The sequence below is a fragment of the Ciconia boyciana genome, chromosome 2 (assembly GCF_034638445.1).
Source record: "Ciconia boyciana chromosome 2, ASM3463844v1, whole genome shotgun sequence".
Lineage (NCBI taxonomy): Eukaryota > Metazoa > Chordata > Aves > Ciconiiformes > Ciconiidae > Ciconia > Ciconia boyciana.
Genome location: NC_132935.1, coordinates 67,465,261 through 67,492,346, shown reverse-complemented (window position 1 = coordinate 67,492,346; position 27,086 = coordinate 67,465,261). Strand labels below are relative to the sequence as shown.

Genomic DNA, 27,086 nt, shown 5'->3' with positions numbered 1-27,086 from the left:
CAATTCCTGACTTTTTTCCCCTCAGCAATGCATTCTGTAAGTGTATACAAGCTTTCTGCATTCGTTTTAGTCTATAGTGTTTGTCATTTTTTCTATAGTGTTAAACAATTGTGAGTAGATTATAAACACACTTATCTAACTTGTGCCGTTTCACACTCAAATATTTAGTATTTGAATATTCTACTGTATCTCTATTCTTTTGAAATCTTTCTTTCATAACTACTTAGTTTTACCTTCAGATTTTAGTAGTTTAAGCATTTTAAAAAAATACAAATATAAAAATATAGCTAATTTTATCCCATATAAAGGCAGTGACCTGAGTTGTTTTCAGGTGTCCTTACGTAGCCAGTTTTCCTTGTGAATTATTTTTGCAAGATGCTTTCTTCAGTGAGTTTGTAGCTATCTTGTGAGGTCAGTTGGAAACTTTTTTTTTACCTAGTTACAGATGTGAACAGTCAACCATGAGTCCTTCTGATGTAGGCCAGTGGAATGCAAAGTTTGCATTTAAAAGTAAAAAATTCTGAAGACTTTTTTAGCCAGTGTGTTTTTCAGAACGTGTTCAATACCTGTTTCATAAAGTGTGCAGCTGACGTTCAAAAATTATTTCCTCAAAAATGTCTTGTTTTCTGCCCATGGGCATCAAGCACAGGCCTCATCAAAGGTCAGAAAATATTCTCAAAACAGTGTAGTTTCTTAGCAATTTAAATAAGAATTTTTATTCCTTCATGTTAAATATTAATACTAGCAATATCATAAACTCTCATGCATCTCATGGGACAGCAAGATTACTGGGTCAAAAGGATGTGTTTTCTTCCTTACAGGCATTATACCTTTATGAAAGCTTCAGCTGAAGTGAGTCTTGCATATTTATTGACATTTCTTAAAGGAATGCTTTTTTTCCCTGAGTCTGTCTATCTACTTATTATGAAGGTTTTGGCACCTACAATTATTTAGTCAGTATAAAATGTTTAAGAGTATATTTATGAATATATTTTGACAAAATAGAATTTTTCATACTTCTAGTGGAAAACGTATTTCAATTATCTCAGGTTTTGTGCACCTTTTGGGGAAAGAGGTTCTTGGTCTCAGTTTTTTTCCACTACCATTTCATATAAAGGGGCAACGGGATATACAGCCTAACTTCATTTTCACCTTCAATATATGAAGACATTTGGGATCTTTGTTTCAGTACATGCAGCTTGCGCCACATTTTTCCACAATAAGAGTTAAGAAAGCAATCAAAAATTTTATTCATGCTATAAAGAAATATTAGTTTTAATTTGCTTTTTCTGCACATAGCACAGTCCAGTAGAGGATTTTATTGGTTAGTACGCCCTGTGCTTTGATTTTGCAGTTAAATATTTGCATTGCAAGTTAAGGTGTATTGTAGCAATCTACAAATGCCACTACAGTTCCTGATCTCTTTATCTGCTGAATAACACAGCCTGTTTCCCAATTGCAAATAATATGCTTATCTATGTTATGTTTAATTTATGTGTAATTTTTCCTTAGATAAGATTTGTGTTGCTGCTCTAAAATTGTATTAGAAAAAGCCATGTGGCTTTAAGAAATTGATATCTTACCCGTTCAGTATGTTGAGACAATACAAACTGCTAAGCTCCTGTGAAAATAGTTTCACCGAGACCTACTGCAGAAATTCTTTCTGAGTATGAAAGCTGATGCAGAGCTGTATGCAGCAGCTAAAAAGTTCCTGCTTCTAGAGGCTTGTGTGGATTTTCTATGTAAACAAGCATTGTCCAAGATTATAAGCGGGATAAGTAACTCTGTGGTCTTCAAGGATCAGAGAGGTTGTTGAGACCTTGTGGGGCAGCTGAAGCCTTGGAACTTAGATGAGTTTGCAAAGTCACCTGTGGTAGGATCGGATGATGGCCAACGAAATGAATGTTGAGTTATACTGTCCTTTATTGTCTAGAGCAACATTCCAACTGTTACTGTTAATCATAGCTACTGCTTCAATTGTACACAAGTTACATCTAACCTAATGCTTGCAACAAAACAGCATGTGCATACAAACAAAAACCATGCCAGCTCATTCACATGCTTAACTGACCCATTGCTACAAACGTAACTACTACTACCAGCACCTCCCCATAGCAGCACCATCTAAGTTGTCCCATGCACTACCCAGGGGGTGATGGGCAGGTATCTGCACTGATGTTGCCGTCAGCTGTCACTCATCTGGGGGTAATCTGACCTATGTGGACCAGGGTCCATATATGTAGCTTCTCTCTGCAAGGACTGAAGGCAGGGTCATCCCTTCTTGCTGCTCAGCAGTCAGCAACACCAGCATCTTCAAAGGACCTTCCCCAATACTGGCCTGCCGCAACTTGTGTATTGCATAGCTTGCTTAATTAGCTATTTTTTTGGCAGACCATGTCGTTATGCTGTTAGTTTTGACTATGGACCTTACAGCTCAACCATTAGTTTTGTTTCTATGCAGTCATCTTAAAGCCACAGTTCAGACATTTGTGTTGGGCAGTTCAAGTGCCACAGGAAGGCTGTGCAAACTGTGCCACAGATCTTAGACTTGCATACAAGATAAGTATCATGTCCAATTATCAAGTGAGACACACTGGTACATATTTTGTATTACAACAGCTAGTGTGGTTTTAGCCTGTAGTATAAGATGGAGTGTATATGCTACCCAGTGGCCTCTATATGGGAAATACGAAAGGATCAGTATCTTCACTGAAAAGTGTTTAGTGACCCATAAATCAGAAGGAATTTAAAATGATTGCTGCAAATCTCACCTACGTGCCGTTTACAGTGATAGTTTGCAAGCTATGACAATGTCTCGCTGCAGAAGTCTCCCACAATTTTTGAAGCTAATCTTAATGACAATGGGCAGCCAGTACGGCTAATGTTTTTGAGAGGCCAATGTTTGATATACACTTGCAACAAATGTTAGAAAACTTGATGGTTGACATTGAATTAGTCTTTTGATAAATTGTAACCAGTGTCAAAGACCAGTGTGCCCTGGGGGCTTGCTGCTTGTAATCATGGTCCTAGTATAGGTCTGGGATATGTCTCAGGCTCTTCCAGAAATACAGAGATCTCTGTATTACTGGATCCTTGTATCTACCTGCTCTATGTGGCATTACTTGGATGCTCTTTATGCTTCCAGCTAAATTTTTTCTTGTTGTCTTTGGTAAAAACAGCTGTCAGCTCTTCTTCTCTATCCATAGGCAGATTTTCTTTGCAGCTGCAAGGAGTAAACTAAGGCTCCGGGAATGTCAGTAGTGTGTACGTCACATACCACCGCACCTCAGTGCAAGGACTAATTCTTCAGGTATCACTGGGAATCTCCTGTCTCTACCTGGCTCCTTGACCTGTGCATTCCTGTCGGTTCTCTACCAAAAACCTTGCTTTTCCTTTGCTGCCGTCTCTGTCAGCTGAGTCATGGAAACCACAAACGGAACAGTAGAATCGTGGAAAACATGGCTGGAAGGCATATCCGTAGAGCATCAGTCTGAGCCCTGGCCCTACTTAGAGAAGTGCTGACTTTCTGACCAGGTTGCTCAGGATGGAAACATTCATGTCCGAGACCAGAATCTGTATTGTCCCACTCAAAAACTTGCACGCTTATCTCTCTCAAGGCAAAAATAAGTTGTAACTCACTGATATCTCTCTCACCTGGGACAGACCAGCAACTCTACCTCCTTTTTCCCCACCATATTGAGATAAAAGAACTGGGCCTGTTGCAGGGAATGTGAGAGTGCTCTTCCATAAAACTGCCTATTGCTGTGATAGTTGCATTAAGAGTAATACATGTGTTGCTTTGTAGTTGAATGATCTGGCTGACATGGTGTCTCAGTTTTTATAGTCTGATATGCCAATCACGTGCTGGGACTGAAGCAATGTCAAGAAAAAATACGGAAGGAGATAAAAGACTGTAGCTAGTTGAGTTAATATACTGAAACTGTTTTCAAAAATAGCGGCAATTGCAAACTTTACCTAGTGAGAAACTTTTTAGCCAGACAAGCCCTGTAAGTGACAGAAGGAATTACTTGTCTCTGGGTGAAACCACTGGGCCTACACGCTTCTGGGCTGTGTGAGATTGTTAGGTGGCTAAAATGGGGGTTTCATTTCTTTCTTCAGAGTGAATTTATTAATAGAAGTTATTCTTAAAGGTACAAAATTTACCCGTAACATTTCTGCCAACATAACAGAGAATCATATGAAGAGAGAGCTGATTTTGCTTTAACTGTGAAAGTGTGTTTTATCTGTAAAGAGTGTTTATTTGTATATTTGTAGTACTGCTGTCATCTGAAATGTGTTAACTGAATTACAATTATTTTACTGTTCTTCTCCAGCTTTTGAACTGCAACATTTAAAATCATAGATACATTACTACTTTATTGCTGAAACTTTACATACCTTACTGGTTTGCTTTCTCTTTTTAGGTGTCTTGGCTTTTTAATCCGACAAGAAGTGAAATAACAAGTCTAGATAGTGGAAATATAGATGACATTTTAAGTGAGTACTTTGAATTTATTTTTTTCTTTGTATGTCTACAGTCACTTATCTGCATGAATATTGCAATGTTATTAAATGAATATGCATACCTTAGCTTTGAAAATATGAATTGCAATTGGCATAGAAGTATTAAATGCCTCTGATCAAAATTATCTGTCTGAACTAATGTATTGCCTAACAAATTACTTTGTTGTGATCTCCATGAGGATTTGACATGTCTAAGAAAAATACCTGGTATTTGGTTTGCAGATGAGAATGCTTGATTACATAACCAAAATCTGTCAAGAGAACATTTTAAAAGTTCCCCCCAAAATAAGAGCAGCTGAAAGCCGTGGTGATGGGCCTTAAGTGTCTTGCTTGTTCAGCTATGTTTTTCCTCAGGTTGAGCATTGTCCTGATTCTGGTGGTTCATAGAAAGGAGACTCATAAATTAAACAGATGTGTATTCCTTGTCTGAGAAGTATGCAATTTGCCTGTATCTGGTTGTCTTCACAGGAAAAAAGTTATTACATTGTTTCAAAGATAATTTTTTTTCTGAATATATTCTTTTATTTAGGTCTGTACTAGAATCTGCCTACTATTGCAGGATTGCTTTGTGTAGTAAATGTATGATTGGGTGATATAAGATCTGTTTGTAAATACCTTTTATACAGTGGAAAATACAGAATCCTTTTGTAAAATGTTATTCATAAAAGAATATATGCCAAGTGTAAGTACTTTTTAAATTTATCCTATTACTTTCAATAAATACTTTATGCCTTGGAGATAACCCTGAATTTCTCTGTGCTTGTTAATTTCCTGTTCACCACTTGCATTCCTTGCTGATAATGAAAATCTTAACGCCATACTGTAGTTTTCCCCGGCCTTCTCAAGAGTCATCTTTTCCAGCATGTTGTCTTTTCCTGGCTTCCAGGATCTTAATCTTTGCTTGTAACTGCTTTGTAACTTTGTCAATAGTGCAAATTTGTCTAGCAGCATTTTTCCTTTATAAAGCTGTGGCTGATATTCTATAGTTCCAGTATTGTTTTCAAGATTTTTTTCATTGTCTAGGCCACTACTACTAATAAAAATCAATTTACAGCATGGTGGTTATATTGTGTAAAGATCACAATTTATTTTTGGGCAGGGGATTTGTCCTTCTAGTTTTGATATATTTTCCCTTTTTTTGTTGTTTTTTGTTATGTGAAAAATAATGTATAGGAGCATTATTCCACTACCTCATTATATATGTCCCTATACTATTGCCTTTTTTTTTTTTTGAGTATTCCTTAGCATATTTCTTTTTTGGGGACTGAAGATTTCTCTGCTACCTTTTTGCCTTAGTATCCAGCTTCTTAGCAAATAAGGCAGGTAAGGACTGACCAGAGCAAGTTGCACAGGCAGGTTGCATGTTGGTCATTCTTCTAATCCAGATAGTTGACGTTTCAGCTTTTAACTGTTTTTCTTATCACTTATGAATAATCTAGATAATGCTTAAAAGATGTACTAGAGTACAGCTTCTGGATTTGAGTGCCTTAATTTTAAATCCAGAATGACTTTTTTTCTCGTGTGTCACTTAGTTACTTCTTTTGTGTCTTAATACCTTGAGTATTGACATTTTTCATGTCTAATATATCAATAAAGTCAATGAAATACTTGACTGAAGGCCTCTTTCAACACTTTCCTATTTGATATAGATTATATTTCAGATAAGATTTATCCTAGTAGCTTTCCAGCAATCAGACTAAGCTGTATGCTGAGTAATTTAGAAATACTTGCTTTTATAGTTTTTGTGTGTATTTTTATAATCTCAGATAAAATCACAAAGAAGTTTGCCTCACAATGTGACATTGGTTTTTTCTTTTTCTTTCCTTTCAGACAATGCAGATGTTGCTTTAGTTAATTTTTATGCTGATTGGTAAGTTATACAATTTTTTTTTCTGTGTTTAAACTTCTGTCTTTTGAAAACTGTCATGTTTGGCTATTGTTTTTTTTAATTGAAAATACAGTGGTTTGTTGCATTCAAACTAGTTCTTTCCTGTTTTTTTAATGTCCTGATTACTTCCCCTTCTACTGTTCTGCCATCTTTTGTTGCATTCAGGGCTCCTATCAGAGGAAAAAGGCTTCTATAGTAGTATGGAATAACATGCTATGTAATCGATTATTTTTTTTTTTCGCCCTCTTAGCAAGACAAATTTCATTAACTTTTTGCTCCTTAACGTAGCATAGTCCAAAATACTCAATTTTTCCATTTTCGTCTGCGTTGGTCCCATGGCATGTGTGCTAGAAAGAAAAAGGCTTGAAATTACACTAAAAATCAAATCCTTCACTAATCTGGAAGACCTTCCAAGTGGAGAACTAGAGAAATTATAATTGAGGGATGAAATCTGAGCAACTGGAAAAGGAAAGAATTTGGGGCCAGTTTGGTTAGACATTGTGAAAGACATACTTAGAGGCAACTGTTTACTTGAAATTATGTTTTTTTTAAAAAAACTTGCATACAGAATCATTGTTAGAATTAATTTAAGCACCATACCTGTTTTTGTTTGGGTTTTTTTTTTTTAAATTGTGTAAGAAGTAATTTTAAATGTTCTGGTCTGCTGCACCATTAATATTTTTAAAATAATCTTTAGCAAGGAAGAAAAGTATTCAGAGAAAATAAAATTTAACATGCAAATTAATATAGAAAATGAGCTTAGAATAATAAATCATTTTCTGTCTTCCGTGATTAAAGTAATCTTGGATGTAAATAGCTTTATAATGTAAAGCAATATATAAACTGAAGTACTACACTTTAAATGTTCCTCTCCCTGCTGTTTTGCTTTGTGAGCATAAAACATTGGCCTCCAGAATCAAAGGTCATGTAGGTGATTAGACTTCTGATTCCTTTTACCTCTTTCACATCCCGCTGTATGTCCAAGTCTATAGGTCTGTGTGGCCTAGAAATAGCAAGTGCACAGAGCTTTACATGAAAAATTTACACTTTGCCTTTACTGATAATTCATTCAACTAGTAGCAGGCTAATTTTAATTGTTTTTAAAAGTTATTTTGAAAGATTCATACCCAGTCTTTTCATATAGAATGAACTTCTCAATAAAAATGTTTTTAATGCCTTCGTTTAAACTTTGTGTAAACATGGACATTATACCATTCTAAATCCGTTTAATAACCTTTGTAGACAGTAACACAGTAACCTTTGTAGACAAAGTAACCTTTGTAGATTTTATAGACAATTTTTATGTTCAATTAGTTTGCATCTGTTCATTTGCTACCACAGACTAAATTGATACTAGGTACATTTAAACCAATAGAATTTTTCTTTAGAGTGATTTAATTCATTTACCAAGTAAGTTATTTGTTTGAAATATCTTTCTTTATAATGATTGTACAACTAAGTAACTAGTTAAGTAAGAAACTAGGTCTAATCTCTTACCTGTTCTGTATAGAATTATGCTATAAAGGCTGCCTTTTAAAATAAGTAAATAAATGAAACTTTTAAGGTGGTTATTTTCAGTTTGTGATCTGCAGATACCTGGTGGATCATGGGCTACTTCATAAGGTTTTATTAAAGATAACCAAGGAGAGCAAACCTATGGAGAGTAAATTTAATACACTGAAATTTGGGGTGTGTGTTGCCATTGAAAAATAATTTTTGGATTTTGCAAAAGACAAACTGCATGAGGCTAAAAAAACATGTTCTGATACTTCTGTGACAGAGGGAAGATACCAGTATTTTAAAACTTGGTATAGCAAGGTAAAAAGCATCCTGTTTTAGGACCCTATTAGCACAGCTGTTTCTGCAAATCCCCACTGTTATCAAATCCTCTCTAGAACAGGTTTGCTTTGAATTTAAAGATTTGCGTATGCTTGCAAGTTGATTCACATTCTAGTAGGCCATAATTTTAAAACATTACAGCCTTAATTATGATCATTACGTGTAGGCATTCAGTAATAACCTCTCAACATAGTGTACTGCCAGCCTATGATGTAATGTGACCTTTGAATGAGAACAGATCAATTTTGCTGATGTAGATACTCTGCTGTAAGGGTGGAGAAGAATGAGGGACAAGGAAGCCATATGTAACACATACATGCTACATAAATGTGTAGCATACAATTGTGCTGCCTAGAGTCAGGTTTCTTTCAGAAAATGGCTTTAAGCCCTATTTGTATTTTGAGAGCAAAACCTGCCTCTTCACTTGAATGTTTGCTGTTGTAGTCATAAACAGCATCCCCAGGCTATCACTGTTAAGTTTAAGCAGGGCTTCAGTGCAGGCTGTTTTATTGCAAGTCCGTTCCATGAGGTCTCATTCTGACAACTTCTACAGTGCTGTTATACATCTTCAATTTAAAATTCTGCCACATGTTTAGAAGAACAGAATATAAAATAATTTTATTGACATATTAATAGTGGTCTTGTGCACTAATGTTACCCTGAACTCCCCAAAGCCACTGAAGCATCTTTACAGTCCTACAGCCTTTTCCATGGGCAGAAAGAGAGGATTTGCTTCAAAATCTGACATGACTGGAAGAAGGGACCCATGGGATTCTCTTTATTCATAGAGCTGTAATAGCAGTCTTCAAATTCTACCAAACTTGAGCAATAATATAATAAGCAATACATATAACTTCTATCGTTGACCCTTATAAAGTTTTCTCTGTGATACTTCTTGAAGGTGATTGTTGGTGAATATTTGAATCTCAACAATCCAAGTAACTTATTTTACTATATTTTTAAAATTACTTCCCCAAGGATAATTCAGGTAGAAAAAATGAAGAACAGACTTTCTGAATAGAATGTATTTCCCAAAGGCTTAAAATTGATTAATGGTGTTCCTTAAGCAGATAAAGCAGGGGGGCACATCTTGAACTATATATTCTTTTAGAATCATTTTTTTTTTTCCCCACCCAAATTACTCAAGTTACTTTTGAACATATTTTTATCCAGTCGGTTACTGGGATGATTACAAGTAGATGTTATTTTCCAATAGCTTTTCTTTCTTGTTGGTTTTTTTTTTAATTTTTCCTTCAAAGATTGAAATAATCCCTGAGTCATCAATTAAAATATTTCAAATTAATATTTTTATTTTCACAAGTTGTTATTTTGTGTTCTATCCACAGGTGCCGCTTCAGCCAAATGCTGCATCCTATTTTTGAGGAAGCTTCTAACGTAATTAAGGAAGAATATCCAGATAAGAATCAAGTGGTGTTTGCTAGAGTAGACTGTGATCAGCATTGTAAGTAAATCCCAATTTAGGTTTTTCTGTGCTATCCTGCCAGTAAGTTACTCATTGTATTGAAGAATATACTAGACAGCAATCTAAAGTGTAGTTGGACCTGCCCCATCATTTAGCCCAGAGTTGTTTGAATACATCAGTGAACTTGTTCTTCCAAATTTGTCAGGGCAATCTCCAGTATTGCTTTCTCGTTGCATCCATAAACATGCATTTATATCTGTTCAGCCCGTCTCGTTTAATGGGGAAAAAAGAGCTGGGATTATAAATTGAATTGGCTCGTTGAGGGGTCGGAGAAGCACTAGTGCTACAAATGGTGCAGGTCTTCACATCCAAGAAAAGGGATGGGTAACCCTCCATTGTCTGCTTTAAGATGATGTTCTGCTCAGGTCTTCCCTCCAACTAGGAGTCATGATGGACTGTAAGTTGACTTTTGCACAGCCAGGAGGGGATCAGAGCTTTACTGCTTTGCTGCTTGTACACATGCCAACAAATGGTTGCCTATTTGGGTTTTCCCCCCACCCAGAAATACATAAAAATGATATGCCAAAACTTACTCGTTTTATGGTGGTATTAATCCCAAAAGTTGCTTTTTAATCCCATAATAAGTAAAATGTAAGGAACATCTGCTACACACTGAAAGACAAATGGATAGTACTGAGATTTTATAATGGTGCTTTTTATAGTATAAGATCAGCTATTCTGTTTTATGCCTCTGGAAGAACAGCATTTGCAGACATCATTTCTTTGCAGTGGCTTCTGATTCCCAAAGAGTAGTACCGGTTGCAAGTGGCTTCAAATCCCAGCAGAAATTCAGTTCTAACCAATACTGATTATAATATTTGGGCTTCACAAAACTCTTAATTTGTAAGAGGAATCACAGTTGGAAATTTGAGGAATCGCTGTACAGAGTTATTGGTTTGTATCTGTAGCATATCCCTGGGACTTCCATTGGCCTCATAGTTTTGGTTTAGTGCATATTTGTGAAAAGTAACTGATTTAATTTGCCTTTTTCTTTCCCATTTTGCCAGTCTAACTTTTTTGGTGTTAGAGAGGATTTTTCCCTATAATGAGTATTCTTGAAGTGTCTTGGTTCTTACTTGCAGATTTTAAAGTCAGCAAGTCCACTTGAGCATCTTCCACTGGCACCATTTTGTGTTCTGTTTTGTATGCGTGCATGTAGTTGCCCAACAGTAAGAGCACCTGTCTTGCGATCTTGAAAGAGATCTCAAACATAAAAAAAACCACCCCTAACTTTTAAGGGAGCAAACAGTATCAACTCAGTTTCTGAAATGTAAGATAAGCTGATTCTTCAAACTGTCAGGAGTGGCCAAGGAGTTTGTTTTGTCCCTTTCCAAAGATCAGTAAGACCAATTAATGACCCCAGGAAACTTAAATGTCTCTGGGCTTAAATCTTTGAATCACTGGGATATTGGACCCCCTTTATAGCCTCAGCTGGAAAAGAGGCATGACAGTATTCATCTAGGATATGCAAGCAGCTTTGAAGCATTCAGCTGCCTTCCTACGTTGGAGTGGTAGGGATGTGTTAGGGAACTGATACAAAAGTTTGAATGTACGTGTTCTTGAAGACCAGTTACATTAGCCACACAGTTGTACAATCTCCTCCTCTGAGCAGATCTCTTCTAGTGCCTTGAATAGTGTAGAACAGTGCACTTGTGTAAATGCCTGTAGCATTTCCAGAGCAGCAGCAGAATGGACAGGGGTGTCTGTACTTAATGCGCTTCACAAGATAGACTATAGTCTCCTTGACTTTTAAGTCCAATAGTATTTTTTTATTTCTCATTATAATGTTGTCTCTATTAAGTGAATGTTTTCCTACCTCCTTCCTCAACTGCCTTTTCTAGAATCATAGATTTTGGGGGGTTGGTGGGGTTTTTTTTGGTTTTGTTTTTTTGGTGGTGTTTTTGTTTTGTTTTGGGGTTTGGTTTATTTTGTTGTTTTGGTTTGGGTGGTGTGGTTTTGGTTTTTTGTTTGTTTTGGGGTTGGTTTTTTTGTTTGGGGTTTTTTGTTTTTTTTTTTTGGACCTGGAACACCTGCCCAGATCTCAAATACTTAACTACACTTTCAGCTTCTTTCTTTCACACGTGGTGTTCTCTTCTGCTTCCAGTCATCCGTCTATATGGTGTGTGCTTGGGAGATCTTAACCAAAAGCATAGTATTAAGTATTCAAATTTGCCATCCCTAAAAGTCAATTTTCAAGTAAGGCAATGAAATCCTTTGGAGGAGTATATTGAAGGCAAAGCCTGATACACAGCTTTTGCTGAAGTTGTCTTATTGAGTTTTTTGTCTGTCTTTGTTCAGGGATCTACACAAATAAACTGCCCCCGATCTTTGCAATTGTAGAAAATAAACGCAGTTGCAGCAAACATTCTCATTGTTTTTGTGTCAGCTTATTAAACCAGTCACTCTACATACTTGAAATTACTTTTGCATATACTTTTGTATATTTTCTGTTACTTTCATCAGTGATAGTTTCTCAAATTAACTTGAATCACTTGGTGGGGAGGGGAGAATTAAGGACATTCACACTTTCACTTTACTTGATTTTTATGGTTGTCCTTAATAAATAAGATTTATCTCAGTGTTTAACAGTCTGGTTGGCTTGTCTTTTCATGGAGTCAAGATATTGACAATGAAACTTTATAGAAAGTTCTCACAAAAGACTGTAGTAAGATCAGCCTGTGTTGTTGAGTGTTACTGTTAAGGTTTACATTAACAGCAGAAGTCCTTATTTTGTTTGCTGCAGCTTTAGTTTCTTGGGTAACTCAGAGTGTATTTGGGCTGCTGGATGCCCATTGTTTAACCATGAGATGTTCTTGTCTTAGCAGCTATGTGCCTAAGAAAACTTTTTTCCTTTCAAATATTTGAAACACTTTAGAAGCTTGTTGCTTAATCTTCTCCTCATGTGCTCATTGAACTGAGCTCGTCGGAGCTTGTTACGGAGAGCTAAGGCCTGGGTGGAGGAGGAGATGCTACAGCAGAGACTGTCGTCCTTCCCCTGGGAGTAGGTATAGTGGGCTAAGTAGTATGAGGCAGCCAAGAGTTTTGGTCTTTCTTTTTATTACTGGAATACCATGAGTTCTCTGTATTTACTCTTTGTGTCCTTAATTTAAGAAGTAGATGAGCATGACTTCTGCAGAAGCTGTAAAATGTGAGAATTAAAAATAAATTCTATAATGACAGACCAAGTCTTTCCCAAATTTGCATTGCATTTTTTAATTAAAATAGCAAAGCTGTATATGTTATTCCTGGTTTCTAGTGTTTATTTGCTGGGTTGTAAGCAATGGTACATTTCATGGCACACCGTTATTGGGTATGTCCTAAAGTTTTATGCATTTTAATTTTGATTTTCATTTATGTAGTAGCAGCTTTTTAGTAAGAGGGTGAATGTTACTATATTATCCAGCTTGGGTCTGCTGTAGTAGTTTACTAAATGTTGGAGTCAAGATTGTTATTGTCTTTTTTTCCCCTATTTTACCTTTATATTTTTGTATGTGTTTACATATTTTAGCAACGCTAGAAGGTTTATGCCAATATTTTGGGGTTTGTTACGCCTGCAGATTTCATACCACTAGCAGTTCACTATTACAATGATGTTCTAGAGATGGTGGATTATTTGCATTACAAATGATCTGTTTCTTTTTGAAGCCAAGACTCTGTAGGGAATCTAAATAGCTGATTTCAGGCCACTCGAAAACAGCTTTCAGAATGGTCAGCCAGCCATAGATACTTTCCATTTAATGCACTATTATTGAAGCACACTGCAGGGCCCAACAGCTCACACCAGCTTCTGAGGGTAAAGCAAATTAAAGAGAATTATTGATGCACTGCCAAATGTTTGATGCTTAATGACAAAACCATCATTCTGTCTGCTCTTATAGCCAATATAAAGATGTTTTTCTGGAAAGTGATAGGCCCCAATGTGATTAAATACAAAATCTAAATATTAACACTATATTAAGTCTCTGTATGCGTTATATTTTACACCAGATTATAATATTTTGGAAGATGATGTGTAAGTTAAGTCATCAGGCTGTTTTTAAGCTGGTGTGGAACATACACTAAAGGTAAATCTGTTGAAACAGGTACTCTTTCAGTTTCCAAGACCTCATCCTTTTATAACTTATAAATATCTAAGTTCCACTACATTGTTTGCTGTTAAAATCTTTGGGTTTGGTGTGTTCAATTTAGTAATTCACTTATCTTAAAAATTATGCACCTCTATTCTAAGTGTAATACCTAGTAAAAGTGACTTTCCATATAAAATTATAGAAGATCTTTCTGCATATACATTATTAGGAAGGTTTTGGTTTTTTTTTTGTTTTTTTTTTGGGGGGGGGTGCTTGCTTGTGGGGTTTTTTGTGTGTGTTTTATCCTTTGTGTTAACCAGTAATGTTGGAAACTCACTTGGTACCATGGATTTCCTATGTTTCTGTTCTCTGTGAGTGAATATTGCACTATAGAGGAACTCAAGTTTCTGGAGGAGAGTTTGTATTTTGAGCAGTTTCTGTGAATTCAGTATTAGGAGTTGTGGTACAGAATTCTTACAAATTAAAGTATATATTGGGGTTTTAATTCTACTCACCATTATTTCCTTTGGTTTCTGAGTTAAAAAATAAAAAAGAATAGCTGGTTTGAATAAGTCTTTGTGCTTCCAAACAGCAAACAGCTTCTCTCTGGTAGGGTGTTGAGAGGTGCTTCGCTGCACAGACTGTTTAGGGAACTCTTGTTCTTTCTTTCAAAACGTCCATGGGTGGTACTTTCGTTCAGTACAGCGAGCTGCTGATCTCTCTGGGTCTGGCCGTTCCTGTAATGTGTGCTAGCATTAGTCTTCAAAGAGTTACTTAGATTGTATTGCTACTGTGCCTTTGGTAAGCAAACTAACTCAATAAGATAACAAATTTGGAGGTTCATAAAAGAACCATAAGTAAAACTGTAAACAAGCATGAGGATTTAATTGCATTCCTGCCACTTTGCCTGGAAAAAATATCAGTCTGAAGGAGTTCTCTTTGGATAAAATAAAAAGTGGAAGTGATTCAGAGAAGTTGTTGATGGCTCTCCTCAGGAGAGCCATTTTGTTAGCCTGTCAGAAAAGGTTATGGGATGCCTACTGATGAGGCCCAGCTAAGAGCAGGCATGGATGTTGTTGAATGCTCCTTTGCAGCAGAAGGTGGTCTGGAGTTGCTGTTTCCCAGCTTCTTAGTAACCGAGTTTGATGTAGAACACTGATTGCTTTTCTTGTACCTGTTTTGGTCCAACATGCAAGTCACCAGTATCACAATCATTGGGGTAGGATGCCTAGTTTAGATGGTCTCAGAGGTTCCTTTCTAATTCTGCTTCCTATGAATATTCTGAGGTCTTACGACAGTGTGCAAGTGTCACAAGAGGAGTAGTTTAACTGGGGAGAATAATGCTGTATTATTAAATACTTATTATTAACATAAATGTAGTGCTGTACATAGGAAAGTAGGAGGCAAAAAGGCTTTTTTAAGTGAACTTAAATTGAGAGAAAAAAGCTTGAGGAATAATAAGTAGAAAGGTACCTGTCAAAGACAGATTTCACTTCTCATCTGTGGTGTGCCCTGGCAGGTAGCCTGACGGACTTCAAAAATGTGATTGATCTCAAGTGAGCAAGCAGAATACTCATTTGGTAGTCCCAGCTTCAAATATACAGCTGAAGGAATTTGTTACCTTTGAGATGGAAGGTATTGCACAAGGGTGAGGAAGAGTTAAGATGATTTGAGAGAAAAAGAAGATTAGTGTTAGATCCAGTAAATTCAAGCTATATATATATATGTATGTATGTAGCTATGCAACTCCTATAACCATCATGTAAAAACAAAATTAGGAAATGCAGTAGCTCTGGTTTGTGCTAGCTCTTCCTCAGACAACATGAAGACCTTCCTTAGAAAAAGGGACACTACGAGTATATTCAGAAATTATTTTTATGGGGTTTGAGTTTTAGAACTTTGATTTTCTTCCAGATAGTTTTTCAGGCTGTTGTAGTCCTCTGTTTGGCATGTGAATTGCTTCAGGTGGTGCCTTATATTATGAGGTGGGCATTTAGGATAATTATCAATATTGTTCAAATCCTAGTGGACATGTTTTTTGAGAGCCAGTCCTGTGGACTTAAATGTGGTATGAATTATGACCCTGGAAGACAGTGGACTGAGTTAATGGTGGGGTGATACCCTGACCCTTGCAAATATTGCTGGTCCTTCAGTGGGAAGGACCTTAACTACATTGTGGGTAGGAGCCTACTTCAATATAGTGTGTCTTGGTGCAGTTTTTCAACATATTCTTCATTGTACATTTAATTTTAATTTAGTGACAGTGGGCTTGAGATTCTCGGTGACGTGATCTGATATACTAGCTGAACTCTTTGGACACTGTGTTGTGGTGTTAACCTAGAGCAATGAAGTCTGAAGCATTCTGGGAATCAAGTCACAGGCTGTGTGCTTGCTTGAAGCTGTAGCTTAGGTAATGTGTGGACATGCCATGTGAAAAGCCTGACACACCCCCAAAAAATGGGTTTTGGCATTCCCTTGAGTAGAGGAACACTCAAGGCTCAGACAGCAGAAAAATCGCTGACAGTGCAAGAGGTGTAATAAAAATATGGATCACAAATTATAGTTCATAAAGCACATTTTCATGGAGTATCTTGCTCAGAAGATGATGTGGGAAACTGTCTTAGAAAACATGGGTGTTAATGTCAGGATTCATGTAAAAGTTTCTTTCAAAACGACAATAAAAGCTACTGTCTCATCCCTATTGTAAGAGGCAGCTTTGCTTTCTCTTCAGTAGTTCAGAAGTATCAATACAGTGCATCTATGAAGAGAACTGAGTGACTGTGAAGACATTCTTGTTGGAGTGTGTGGAATGAATAGTAGAAAATAGTCTGGGCAGCTTAGAAATGGTTGTATACCAACGGGTATATGTACAAAACAGGGAGGAGAGAATCATCTGAATTCAACGGTTATTGGAGCTCTGCTTGAAATTTCTGAGTTGTAGAAGACAAGATGATGATCAAGTATGTCAGTAGCTTCCTATCATAACTAGTGTGAAACCATTCTGGTGGCATAGACACTAGGCTTGTGATTTAATGATTAATTGGACAAAATACAAACTCAACATTTGTACCTTTTGGGTACCTTAGTATCTGAAGAAAATGTAAAGTCGTAGCTGAGAGACTTTTTTTCTTCTTTAGGTAGGTTGGCCTTATCTGTTTCAAATACCTCTTTTCATCAGAAAATGGACAGTGAGAATGTCTGGAAATATTTTAAAATTTAATTTAGGATTTACTATAACGAATGCGATCTATGAATGAGTTCAAACAATATTCCATGTATTTGCATTGTGTATTTCCAATTTTAAAAGTAATATAATTTTGTCGTTGCTCTGCTTATGCTAACTCTACCTGTATCAAATGCCAGGGTTTAATGAAGCATTTAAGGTTTACTCTATTTGACTTTTGAATGAATTCAAACAATTTTTCATGTACTTGCATTTTATATTTTGTAAAAAGATGGTTTTCAAATACTTACTTGTGTAGGACCGTCATCTCTCTGTGTTAATTTAAATACCAGTATTCATGGAATCTCAATGTAATTTGTAAAGAGCATGCAAGTTCTGCCTTATGAAATAATGTTTGAATTCAGTCGTGACAGTAGGCATTTTATTATTATTAATTTTTTAACGCAACTTCAGCACTTGATGAAGATTCACATCCCTAGGGACTGAAATCTCCATCTCTGAGAACCTTGAAGACCCCCTGAATGCCCATTCTGCAACCCATGCGTCTTCATATAACTGTGGAAATAACCTGAAGGAAAAAGTCCATGTTGTAAGACAGAAGTGTAGTTTTGGTGTTCTCTTGCTGTTGAGTCCTGTAACAGTAACGATCTTTAATCTCAATGTGTTTCTGCGAAACCTTGATATGTAGTGCTCCTTGTCTCTTATCGGACCCTGGTCAAGTTTTGGTAGACTGACGTACCATCTGACCAAAGGTCCTTCTGTCAATAGGAGAGAAGGACAGCAAATGCCTGGTTTGCTGATGCTGAGCAAATATAAAGTGATTCCTCCCCTGATATATTTGCCACCTTCTTGCAGGCAGCTCTTAGGTACTTCAGCTAAAAAGGGATGGCATTTTAAAGGAAGAAAAAAGTATTGTTCTAATACTTGTTAACGTTGAATATGTTGGCATCTTCCCTTGAGAAATTTGTATTAATTTGAAATAAAAGTACTCTGAAATGAGGACATAAAATGTCTTACCCTTAATTTTAACTGCAATTAGTGCATTAAGAAACTCTTCTGGGATATTTAGGAAACAGGTCAAATCCTTTCTTAGCCAAAATTGATAGGCTGAATTCTGTAATATTTTATAGTGATACAAAGCTTGTTAGGAACTGGGCTTAACTGGTGAAGCTTTTAAGCTTACTCGTTTGAGGGATGTTAAAGAACTTTTTCGTGGAGTAGACATGGTTCTTATTCCTTTGCTGTGCACGTTTTGTTTTCAGTTCTCAGACTAGTTTAAGTTGTGTAGCTGCTACAAAGATTGTTTTCAATAACTAAAGCTGCAAGAGATTAATGACTTTTTAACAGCAATTAAAACTACTGATTTTTTTCACTGAGTGTTCTCCAGACAGCAGGGAATTAATTATTTTTGTTATCTCTTAAAAGTCCGAAAGAGGTAGAGAGCTTTATGTGCTGGAGGACAGTTACAGGCACAGTTCCACAGGGGACTGACTTATTCCCAGCTGCACGGGATTTTCATTTTGGTTTGCAGCTGAGAGATGCCTGTTAGCTGCTCAGCTTCAGCAGTTTGGCCATGGCAACTGCCTCTAAATAATAGCTTTCACAAGACTTCTGTCTCCATTCTCTTTAAAAAAGAGTAAGTGTAAGATAGAAAGCAAATCTGCTTCGTGGTAAATATGTAATTGAGAAGAAAGGGCATTCTTGTCAGATAGGATTATTTTTTGCGTCGTTCAGTACTGTGTCAGATACACTGATGGTCTCTCATTTGGCTGCCTTCTGCTGCGGGCCAGTCCAGGTCAGCTGAAGTGTACCCTTTGACTTCTAAGGAAACAGTGAGAAGTAACAGGACATGCATTCAGCCCACACTTTCAATGCCTTCCTCTCTCTGTTGACTGGATGAAAATTATCTGTCTCCAAAGGACAAATCGGTCCATCGAAGTTCACAGTCTTTTTCCTTGAGAGAGAAAGGGAAGCAGGGTGGGTGTGGTTGATTGGAATGAGTCACCTCAAAGGATTAAGCAGCTCTGGAAAGTGGGCAGACTGCTCATATTTTGGGATTTAGTTGCATTTAAGAACAAACACGATTGAGGTTTAGGTAAACTGCATCTCGCCCTGTAACAGAGGACACCCAGTTTTCACAGGGGCTGTGAGATTTTTTTTTTTTTGCTTCTAGATATATTTCCCGAGGAGGAGTGAACAAGAGGGCATAATTAAAGCAAAAGGAAAGTGCTTGCGGAAATCTAGTTGGCATTTACATGCTTTGTCTCTATTGTTTGTTTTTAGTCTCGTTTTCCTAAGAATCCAAAGTGTATCTGGTTACCTTGTTTCTCCAGTCCTTCCTCATAAAAACTCCTTGAAGCTTTTTGCTGAACTTCAACCACATCTGAAAGAGGGAAGAGCATTCAAAGCTATTAAGTACTTACAGGCTTTGATTAAAGCAGTTGCTGGATATTGGAGATGCGCGAAACCAATTTCTGCACTGTAGCAAAGGTTGCTGTAAAAACTCCAGGCTGATGGATCATGCTCAGTGTGCTGGTTATGTGTAAGTTTCCCCATCAATGCATAGCTGGGAACTAGCTGCAACACCCATTGCAACTTGCTGTGTCCCAGTAATTAACCAAAGTGGAAGAGGGACAAAGGGACACTTGAAGTACTCTGGTGGGGCGTAGTGAAGAACTGGATTATTGCCTTAGTAGTGATTGAAGATATGGGGCACAGGATGCACATTCGTGTGAAACTGGCGTTTATTGCTTCTGCTCGGCTTTCTTCTTTGCTGCTCTACTAATTTTACTGTAAAACCTTTTCCCATTTTTTATTCTGCTTTTACATTTGTGAGTCTCGTGAATAAATAACTTAAATAACTGACCTGTTATATGAAGGTGAAAATAGCTAGTGCTTTTATGCTACATGAACGCAAATACGTGTTCCTTTGTTGTATGAAGCTCTGTGTGGTCCAAGTCTAGAAGAAAGCTGGGCTGCACATATGAAGAACTGTCTTGAAGGGAATGCTGACACTGGTTGACCAGAGAGGTGTTTGCCTCAATTTTGAAACCTGAAATTTTGTGTTCGTTCAAAACCTGAACAGCTCAGAACTGTAACAGCAGTCTTCTGGCCCTCATAGGCTTCAAGAAATATTTTCCACAGGGTTCACGTTCTCAAAAATTTAAGACATTACAATTATTTCCAGCACTGTAGTCAAGATAAAAATCATAGTTTAAAGAAAAATAGGGGATGGTTTATATTATTAAAATTTTCTCATGTGGATTAATTAACCGAGATTTGGCAAGCTTTTAAGATTCTCATGTTCTTGTTATGCTCTTAAATTGACTTGCCTAGTTGTTTCTTAGGAAGTGTACTAAATTAGTATAGCTGACCAAGTCGAGTCTTTACTTACCCCAGATTTTGGTCACGATTTTTTTATGAAGATCAGTACATGTGAGAAATACTACAGTATTCACTGTAGCTGCTATCCGTTCTCTCTCCTGTGGTGGTGGTTGGGATTTTGTGTTGGTTTTTTTTAGTTTGTTCTTCTTTAAAGATGTGGAACTACTGGTTCAGAGATTCCACTTACGTGTGCACATACATGTGTATAAGATACCATGTTCAGTGTATTTCTGTATTTGTAGGGGTTTTGTTTTATTTTCTTAATTTCTTTTTAGCGGATATAGCTCAGAGATACAGGATAAGCAAATATCCAACTCTGAAACTCTTCCGGAATGGAATGATGATGAAGAGAGAATACAGGGGCCAGAGGTCTGTGACGGCAATAGCAGATTATATCAGGCAACAGAAGAGTAACCCTATTCGGGAGGTCCAGGATTTGGAAGAAATTAGTTCTCTTGATGTAAGTCTTTCAGTTTTATTCCTTCTAAATACATACATATTTTTTTTTAATGTTGAACTGGTGAAACATAATGTGTTTGAAGTACATATTTACTTCTTTTTTTTCCATTCAGAAATGTTGTGAGTGCTTTTTTTAAACTGAGTGGAAAACTGGATCATTTCCAGTATTACAAATTATTCCAATATAATCACTTTCAACGGCATTCATTTTGTTACAGTACCTCCACTACCAAATTATTTATTTTACTTTTAATCATTTGAAAAGAATCATATGTTGTATTTGACAAGTTACTTCTAATGTTCCTCACTGGAAAAATATTCACAAGGATTCTTCTCAATGTTGAAAAGGCAGAAAAGAAGTAACTTCTGCACAGTTACTGACTTGTTGAATGAATGGCACCTCTGTATTTAATATCCTTAGGGAGTAATGATAGTTTTTGATAATTTGAGGTAAGTTATAATTTAACTTTTGTTTTTACAGCGCAGCAGAAGAAATATTGTTGGATACTTTGAGCAAAAGGACTCTGACAATTACAGAACCTTTGAAAGAGTAGCGAATATTTTGCATGATGATTGTGTATTCCTGTCTGCCTTCGGGTAAGTTTTAAAATTTGTTGATTGCATGACTTCATTATTGAAATTATGTTAATGAGTTGTATAAAATTTAATTGAATTGACTTATTTTGTACTTTCAGTGTGGCGTGACTGAAGAGACTAGACCTTAACAGATAAAAACACAGAGAAGGATAGGAGGAGGGGGGAGAGAACTGCTCCTAGCCTTAATGTTTGCTGTGAAATCCAGCTTTGATTTTTGCTTCCTCTTTCTTTTTTTCACTCCTCGTCAGTGTAGTTTAAATGTAATTGGGGAAGTTTTAGGGGGGATGCTAGACAGTTGTGTCCCAAAAACCTGCTGCTTTGGAGGGAGAGGGGAACAAGTAGGGAAGAGTTTGAAAACTTTTTTACAAAAATTTTATCAGCTTTGCAGACTGAGTAACACTTTTTTTTTTTGCAACCTCCTAAATTTTTTTTCTTTAAAATATGACCATTTTTGTAGGGTTTTTTCTGTCACTTTGTAGGGGTTTTTTTTCCTTCCTTTTTTCTGTAAAGAATAATTCAGTAGTTACTTGCTCATTTCCTCTAAAAGTTGGGGAGAGGACCTTGTTCCAGAATGCCTAATTTCTGTGCCTGGGTCTGTTTCATGTGAGTTCTACGTTGCTGCACACTCTAACAGTTTAGAAAGGCAATTGCATTGATGAGCTACATAGTGTGAGTCTAGAAGAACAACCTACAGAAATTCAAATTTCTCCTTGTTATACAGATTTACAACAATATTTAGAAATATTAAAAGGTCTTCACTGGAGGAAGAAGAATAAATGGAGAGTGAGTTCCCTTTTTAAGTAGCATAATAAAATGCAACTATAGATTCTTTCTGCAGTGTTTAATGTGCCAGCACCAACCAATTTAGAGTGATTGGGCATTAATGCGAATTCAGTGGTTTGCAGTCTACCCGCAGTTGCAAGATCAGGAATTTGCATGGGTTATACTAGCTTTCAGACCGTATACAGTTGCCCTAAGAGTTTTTTTGAATTGGAGGTAGTGAAAAGTAGCAGAGGAAGGGAGAGGATGTATCAAGGTAGAAAATGTTTCATCTGTTTGAACAAAATTTGTCAGTCACTGATGCCTCTTCCAATATATTTCCAAAAAAAAGTTTGGGGGTTGGGGAGAGTATTTGTAATGTGCAGGAGTACACGAGGTTTTCCTTTCCTTCAGTTCCCAATGAGGTATCCTGTGACTGTGTAAGCAGCCTTGGCCGTGAGAGAGTAATCAAATCTTGTAAATCTGTGGTCTGTAGGTCTGTCAGTCTTACCCCCAAAGAGTGGCCATTATCTCAAATGTTTTCTGATGAGTGCATCCATGCTTGTTCTTAGGGCAGCCAGTCTGAGTTGTTATTAGAATTTTAAATTATTTTTTGCCCCCTCATATGAATTTTCATTCTTTTCAGGAATGCCTTTTTAAAAATCATTAGCAAGATGATAATACTTTTAAGATTCTCTCCTGTTGCTTGAGTCTGTTCGTCTTTGGTTTGCTATTTGTCAACTTTGTATAATAAGAAATAGTCTCCCACCACTCAGTGTTAGCATTTGGCTGTTGGATGGTGTTCTTGAAGTAGTTACTATGGGGTTTTTACTTTTTCTTTTTTTCTTTAGATATAAGCAATAAGCAAACATAATAGAACACATCAGAGTTTGATTATTTGTAACCTGCCCTTGTAACTACAGATTGCACTGCAGCCTTGTCATTATTCTCTTCTCCAGACTCCCGTTCCCTTTCTAGCCTGAAAGGGAGTGCAGCCTTCCAGACAGCAACCTTGGAAACTAAATGTTTTCATCTCTGAGTGGCTTTGGCTCTCAAGCTTCCTAAAAAATTGTATGTGAAAAGACTTCTGAGGGAGATACTGGCTATATAACAGTGTTTTCTATTCAGATTATATATAGCAAAATGTTTCATGGGGAGCTGGCCCTGATCAGTGGAACTCTTCTGACTGAGCATCCTAACAGCCCCTGGGAGGGATTTTTGCGTTTGCTATGGGCAGAGTTCAACAGACATATGGTTTGGGAGGTATATAGTAACGTGAGCTGTCATGTTCAAACTTCTAGTAAGCAAAAATAAACTCAAAACAATCAATTTGACAGGAAAAAAATTAATTACTTTGCTAACTTCTGTCAAGGCAGAACTGTTTCCTGCTATGCCAAAATTATTCTGGCTTTAGGTAGTTGTAATAGCTTATTTTTAAACTGTATTAATGGTACTTAGTTGCAGATCATCTTGATGCTTCAAACTATTCTTAAATCAACTGATCCTTACAGTTCTGTTAAGATCTGAGGTGGTCGCAGAGCAAGATTAATAAGAGAAGAGTTGTAAGCAGAAGGAGGTAGGAGAGATACTGATGAATAGATATTAGAGGTAGATTTTAGAATAAAATCTGATAAAACTGATAAAAGATAAAATCTGATAAAAGGGATAAATCTGAAATATTTGTAGACATGGAAGAGAATGGCCTTGTGCCATTGAGCCATAGCATAGGAAGCCAAATGCAGAAAACCAAAACAAACAGCCAAAAAATACTTGTATCTTAAAAGGCTATGATGAACTGTAGATAATTCATGGAAGAGAGTGACGGATATAGGAACTGCTTTAATTTTATGTTGGCAAGCAAATATGGGGCTGGGGGGGGAGGGTGGTTCAAAGAGGTTCACCTTCTATATTACTGCTTCAAGAAGAGACAAAATGCAAACTGAAGTGTTTCCATTTTGGTAGTTGCAGCTACTGAAGTGGAAGAACACAGAAGAGGACCTTTTGGGTTCCACCACAGGCTTACCCTAGAGCATATATTTCATTATAGATTATTATCAGTTTACCAAGCAGTGATTGGGCAAGTGGCTTCTATGTCTTCACTTTCTTCTTATTCAGTGAAGGTTTGTTTGGGATGTGAGTAGTTTACCTCAGTGATGGTCACAAAGAAGTCTAATTTCTCATTATGGGAGCAATTATCATGTCTGGAATACAACAATGCATTTTAAAATACACATCTCTAAACTGGTGCAAATACTGATAGGTGTAACATACTATGCAACATGTCTTTTGTATGTGATAAGAAAAGGATAATTTGATCAAATGAAATAAATAAAAAGTAGGTACTCTGAGTTAAGTCTTATGATGTCTTTTTTTTTTTCTTGGCCCTCTAAATTGTTCAGACCCCTGGAAGATTTACCTCGTTTTGCAGTGAAATAAATTGAGATATTTTTACTTCTTTTTCCCCTCCCTCTTACATCTCTTAATCAGTCTTCACCAATGGTTATATTGAGTCCACGGAAAATATACTGTAATTGGAGAAGCTGGAACACTTAGCTAATGTTTCCCAGAGGCTGACATGCTTTCTTTTTAGCCTGTGCTAAGAGGAAAAGAAATAGGTAGTTCATTGTCGTGGTTTAGCCCCAGCTGGCAACTAAGCACCACACAGCCGCTCTCTCACTCCCCCCCGGTGGGATGGGGGAGAGAATCGGAAGAGCAAAAGTAAGAAAACCCGTGGGTTGAGACAAGAACAGTTTAATAATTGGAACAAAATAATAATAATAATAATAATAATGAATTATAATGAGAAGGAATACAATGAGAGAGAAAGAGGAACAAAACCCAAGGGAGGGAAAGAAAAGGGAAAGGGAAAAAAAAAATAATAAAATAAAATAATACAACCGCTCACCACCCGCCAACCGACGCCCAGCCAGTCCCCGAGCGGCGATCGCAACCCCCCGGCCAACTCCCCCAGTTTATATACTGGGCATGACATCATATGGTATGGAATAGCCCTTTGGTCAGTTTGGATCAACTATCCTGGATGTGCCCCCTCCCATTTCTTGGGCGCCTGGCAGAGCATGGGAAGCTGGGGAAAAAAACAAAAAAAAGGTCCTTGACCAATGTAAATACCGCTTAGCGACAGCCAAAACATCAGCGTGTTATCAATATCATTCTCATACTAAAATCCAAAGCACTGCACTATACCAGCTACTAGGAAGAAAATTAACTCTATCCCAGCCGAAACCAGGACATTCATTTTACTCTTTTGTGGCATATGCAGCCAGCCAGTTCTGTCTTGCCAGCATGAGTTACATTGGAACAGCAAGACACGGGAGAGAAGGAGAGAAGGCCTCTTTCAATATCTGAAGGTGGTGAAAGGGCTTATTTTTGTTGAGAGCTTTCTTAACTTACTGTTTTTTTTCTATCTCCTGCGTTGGATGCATAGCTGTCCTCATTTGTTTGAATAAGATATGATAATTTTGGGGGTACAAGCTAGCAGCTTTCAGGGCACTCTGTTGTGACTGAGATTAAGGAACCACAAAATACTCCAGAGGCAGGGGAGGAATTTACTAAGGTGACATAGTAAGCTGAATACCAAGGAGGAACTGTATGCGTTCTCCAGGTACCACATATCATCAGTGGCCAGAAACTGCATGCTGTGTCTTGCTCTCTAGACCTGGTTTGAGGGTAAAATGGACAGTGTGGGCTTATTTGCTATCCATTTTCTCATTGCCTGTGCCAGTAGAGCACCTCAAAGCCCTTCTTTATCAGGGTAGATAAGACGTAAATTTCTAGTGTAAACAATGGAACAGGAAGAATCAATGCAAACAAAAATCCACCTTTCTCTCCTTTCCTTCCTTAAGAAAAGGTATTAATTTGTTTTAAATTTAGCAGATTATATTAATTCATTAACATTTTTCTCCTATCGTCTCTTATCCAAAATTGTACCAACATTCATCACTTGCACTTTGATGCCTTTAGGCCATGCTTCTCATCTTAGGGATACATCTTGCTGACTCCCTTAGTGCCCTCTCATCTAGCCAGGCCAAGTTTCTGTGGAGTCACTTTACAGTTTACTTTAAAGATCAAGGATTTTAATTCTCAAATTTTGAAGGGAAAAAAAAAAAGGAATAACGAAAGGATAGCACATTAAAATATGATTTTTGGTATCTCAGTTATTTTATTTGTCTGTACCAAGACATGCTTACTGGTTGGTTTGTTGTAGGGCTATTTCAAAAGCAGAGAGATTTAGCGGAGACAATGTAATCTACAAGCCACCAGGGGTAAGTGTAACTATGTATTTTATTCTGCTTATTGTCATTATATGTGAATATGAACTAATGGAGACTATATTCAGATCATTCAGTATGTTACTGCATCTCAAATCTTAATTTTATTTCATCACTAAATAGTGTGAGATATAGGGTCATAGGAACTAGTGTTTCTGAGTCAGTGAAAAAGATCTTGGTCTCATTTGTTGCCAATTAAGTGCTCAAAACCTAAATCTGTCATTTTAAATCTCCATGTCCAGAAATGTGTTTTTTTTTTCCTTAGAAGCAGAGTCGACTCATCATGTGTATAGATACTTTGTGTTCTGTAGAAGTCTTAAAAATCTGTGAAGTTCAACAGCTGATGCACTTCATGTTTTTCAAAGCAAGTGATAATTACCAAGTATTTTTCTGACTGTCACTTGCCTGTCTTGTATGTCTTAGCCCAGGGCTAAGAGCTGTTCTCTTCATTTTAAAAAAAAAAAGGAAATAGTAAAATTAACTGTATGTTAACAAACTCTCATAAACATAGTTTTACTTGAGGAAAAATTCAGAAGAAAATCTGCAAGAATCGCTTTTTAGAAACATAATTAATATCTGAAAATCTGCTCCTTTCTCAAATGTAATGTATGAA

General features: G+C 36.9%; 1 protein-coding gene across 1 annotated transcript in view; it reads left to right on the top strand.

Annotated features, from left to right (window-relative positions):
* ERP44 (endoplasmic reticulum protein 44) overlaps positions 1-27,086 on the top strand; it is a 53,985-nt gene that overhangs the window by 16,201 nt on the left and 10,698 nt on the right. Inside the window, exons 2-7 of the mRNA XM_072852884.1 lie at positions 4,425-4,497; positions 6,355-6,394; positions 9,598-9,713; positions 20,645-20,829; positions 21,310-21,425; positions 26,410-26,467. Coding sequence (XP_072708985.1) covers positions 4,425-4,497; positions 6,355-6,394; positions 9,598-9,713; positions 20,645-20,829; positions 21,310-21,425; positions 26,410-26,467 — 588 coding nt within the window. The remainder of the gene's footprint in view (positions 1-4,424; positions 4,498-6,354; positions 6,395-9,597; positions 9,714-20,644; positions 20,830-21,309; positions 21,426-26,409; positions 26,468-27,086) is intronic.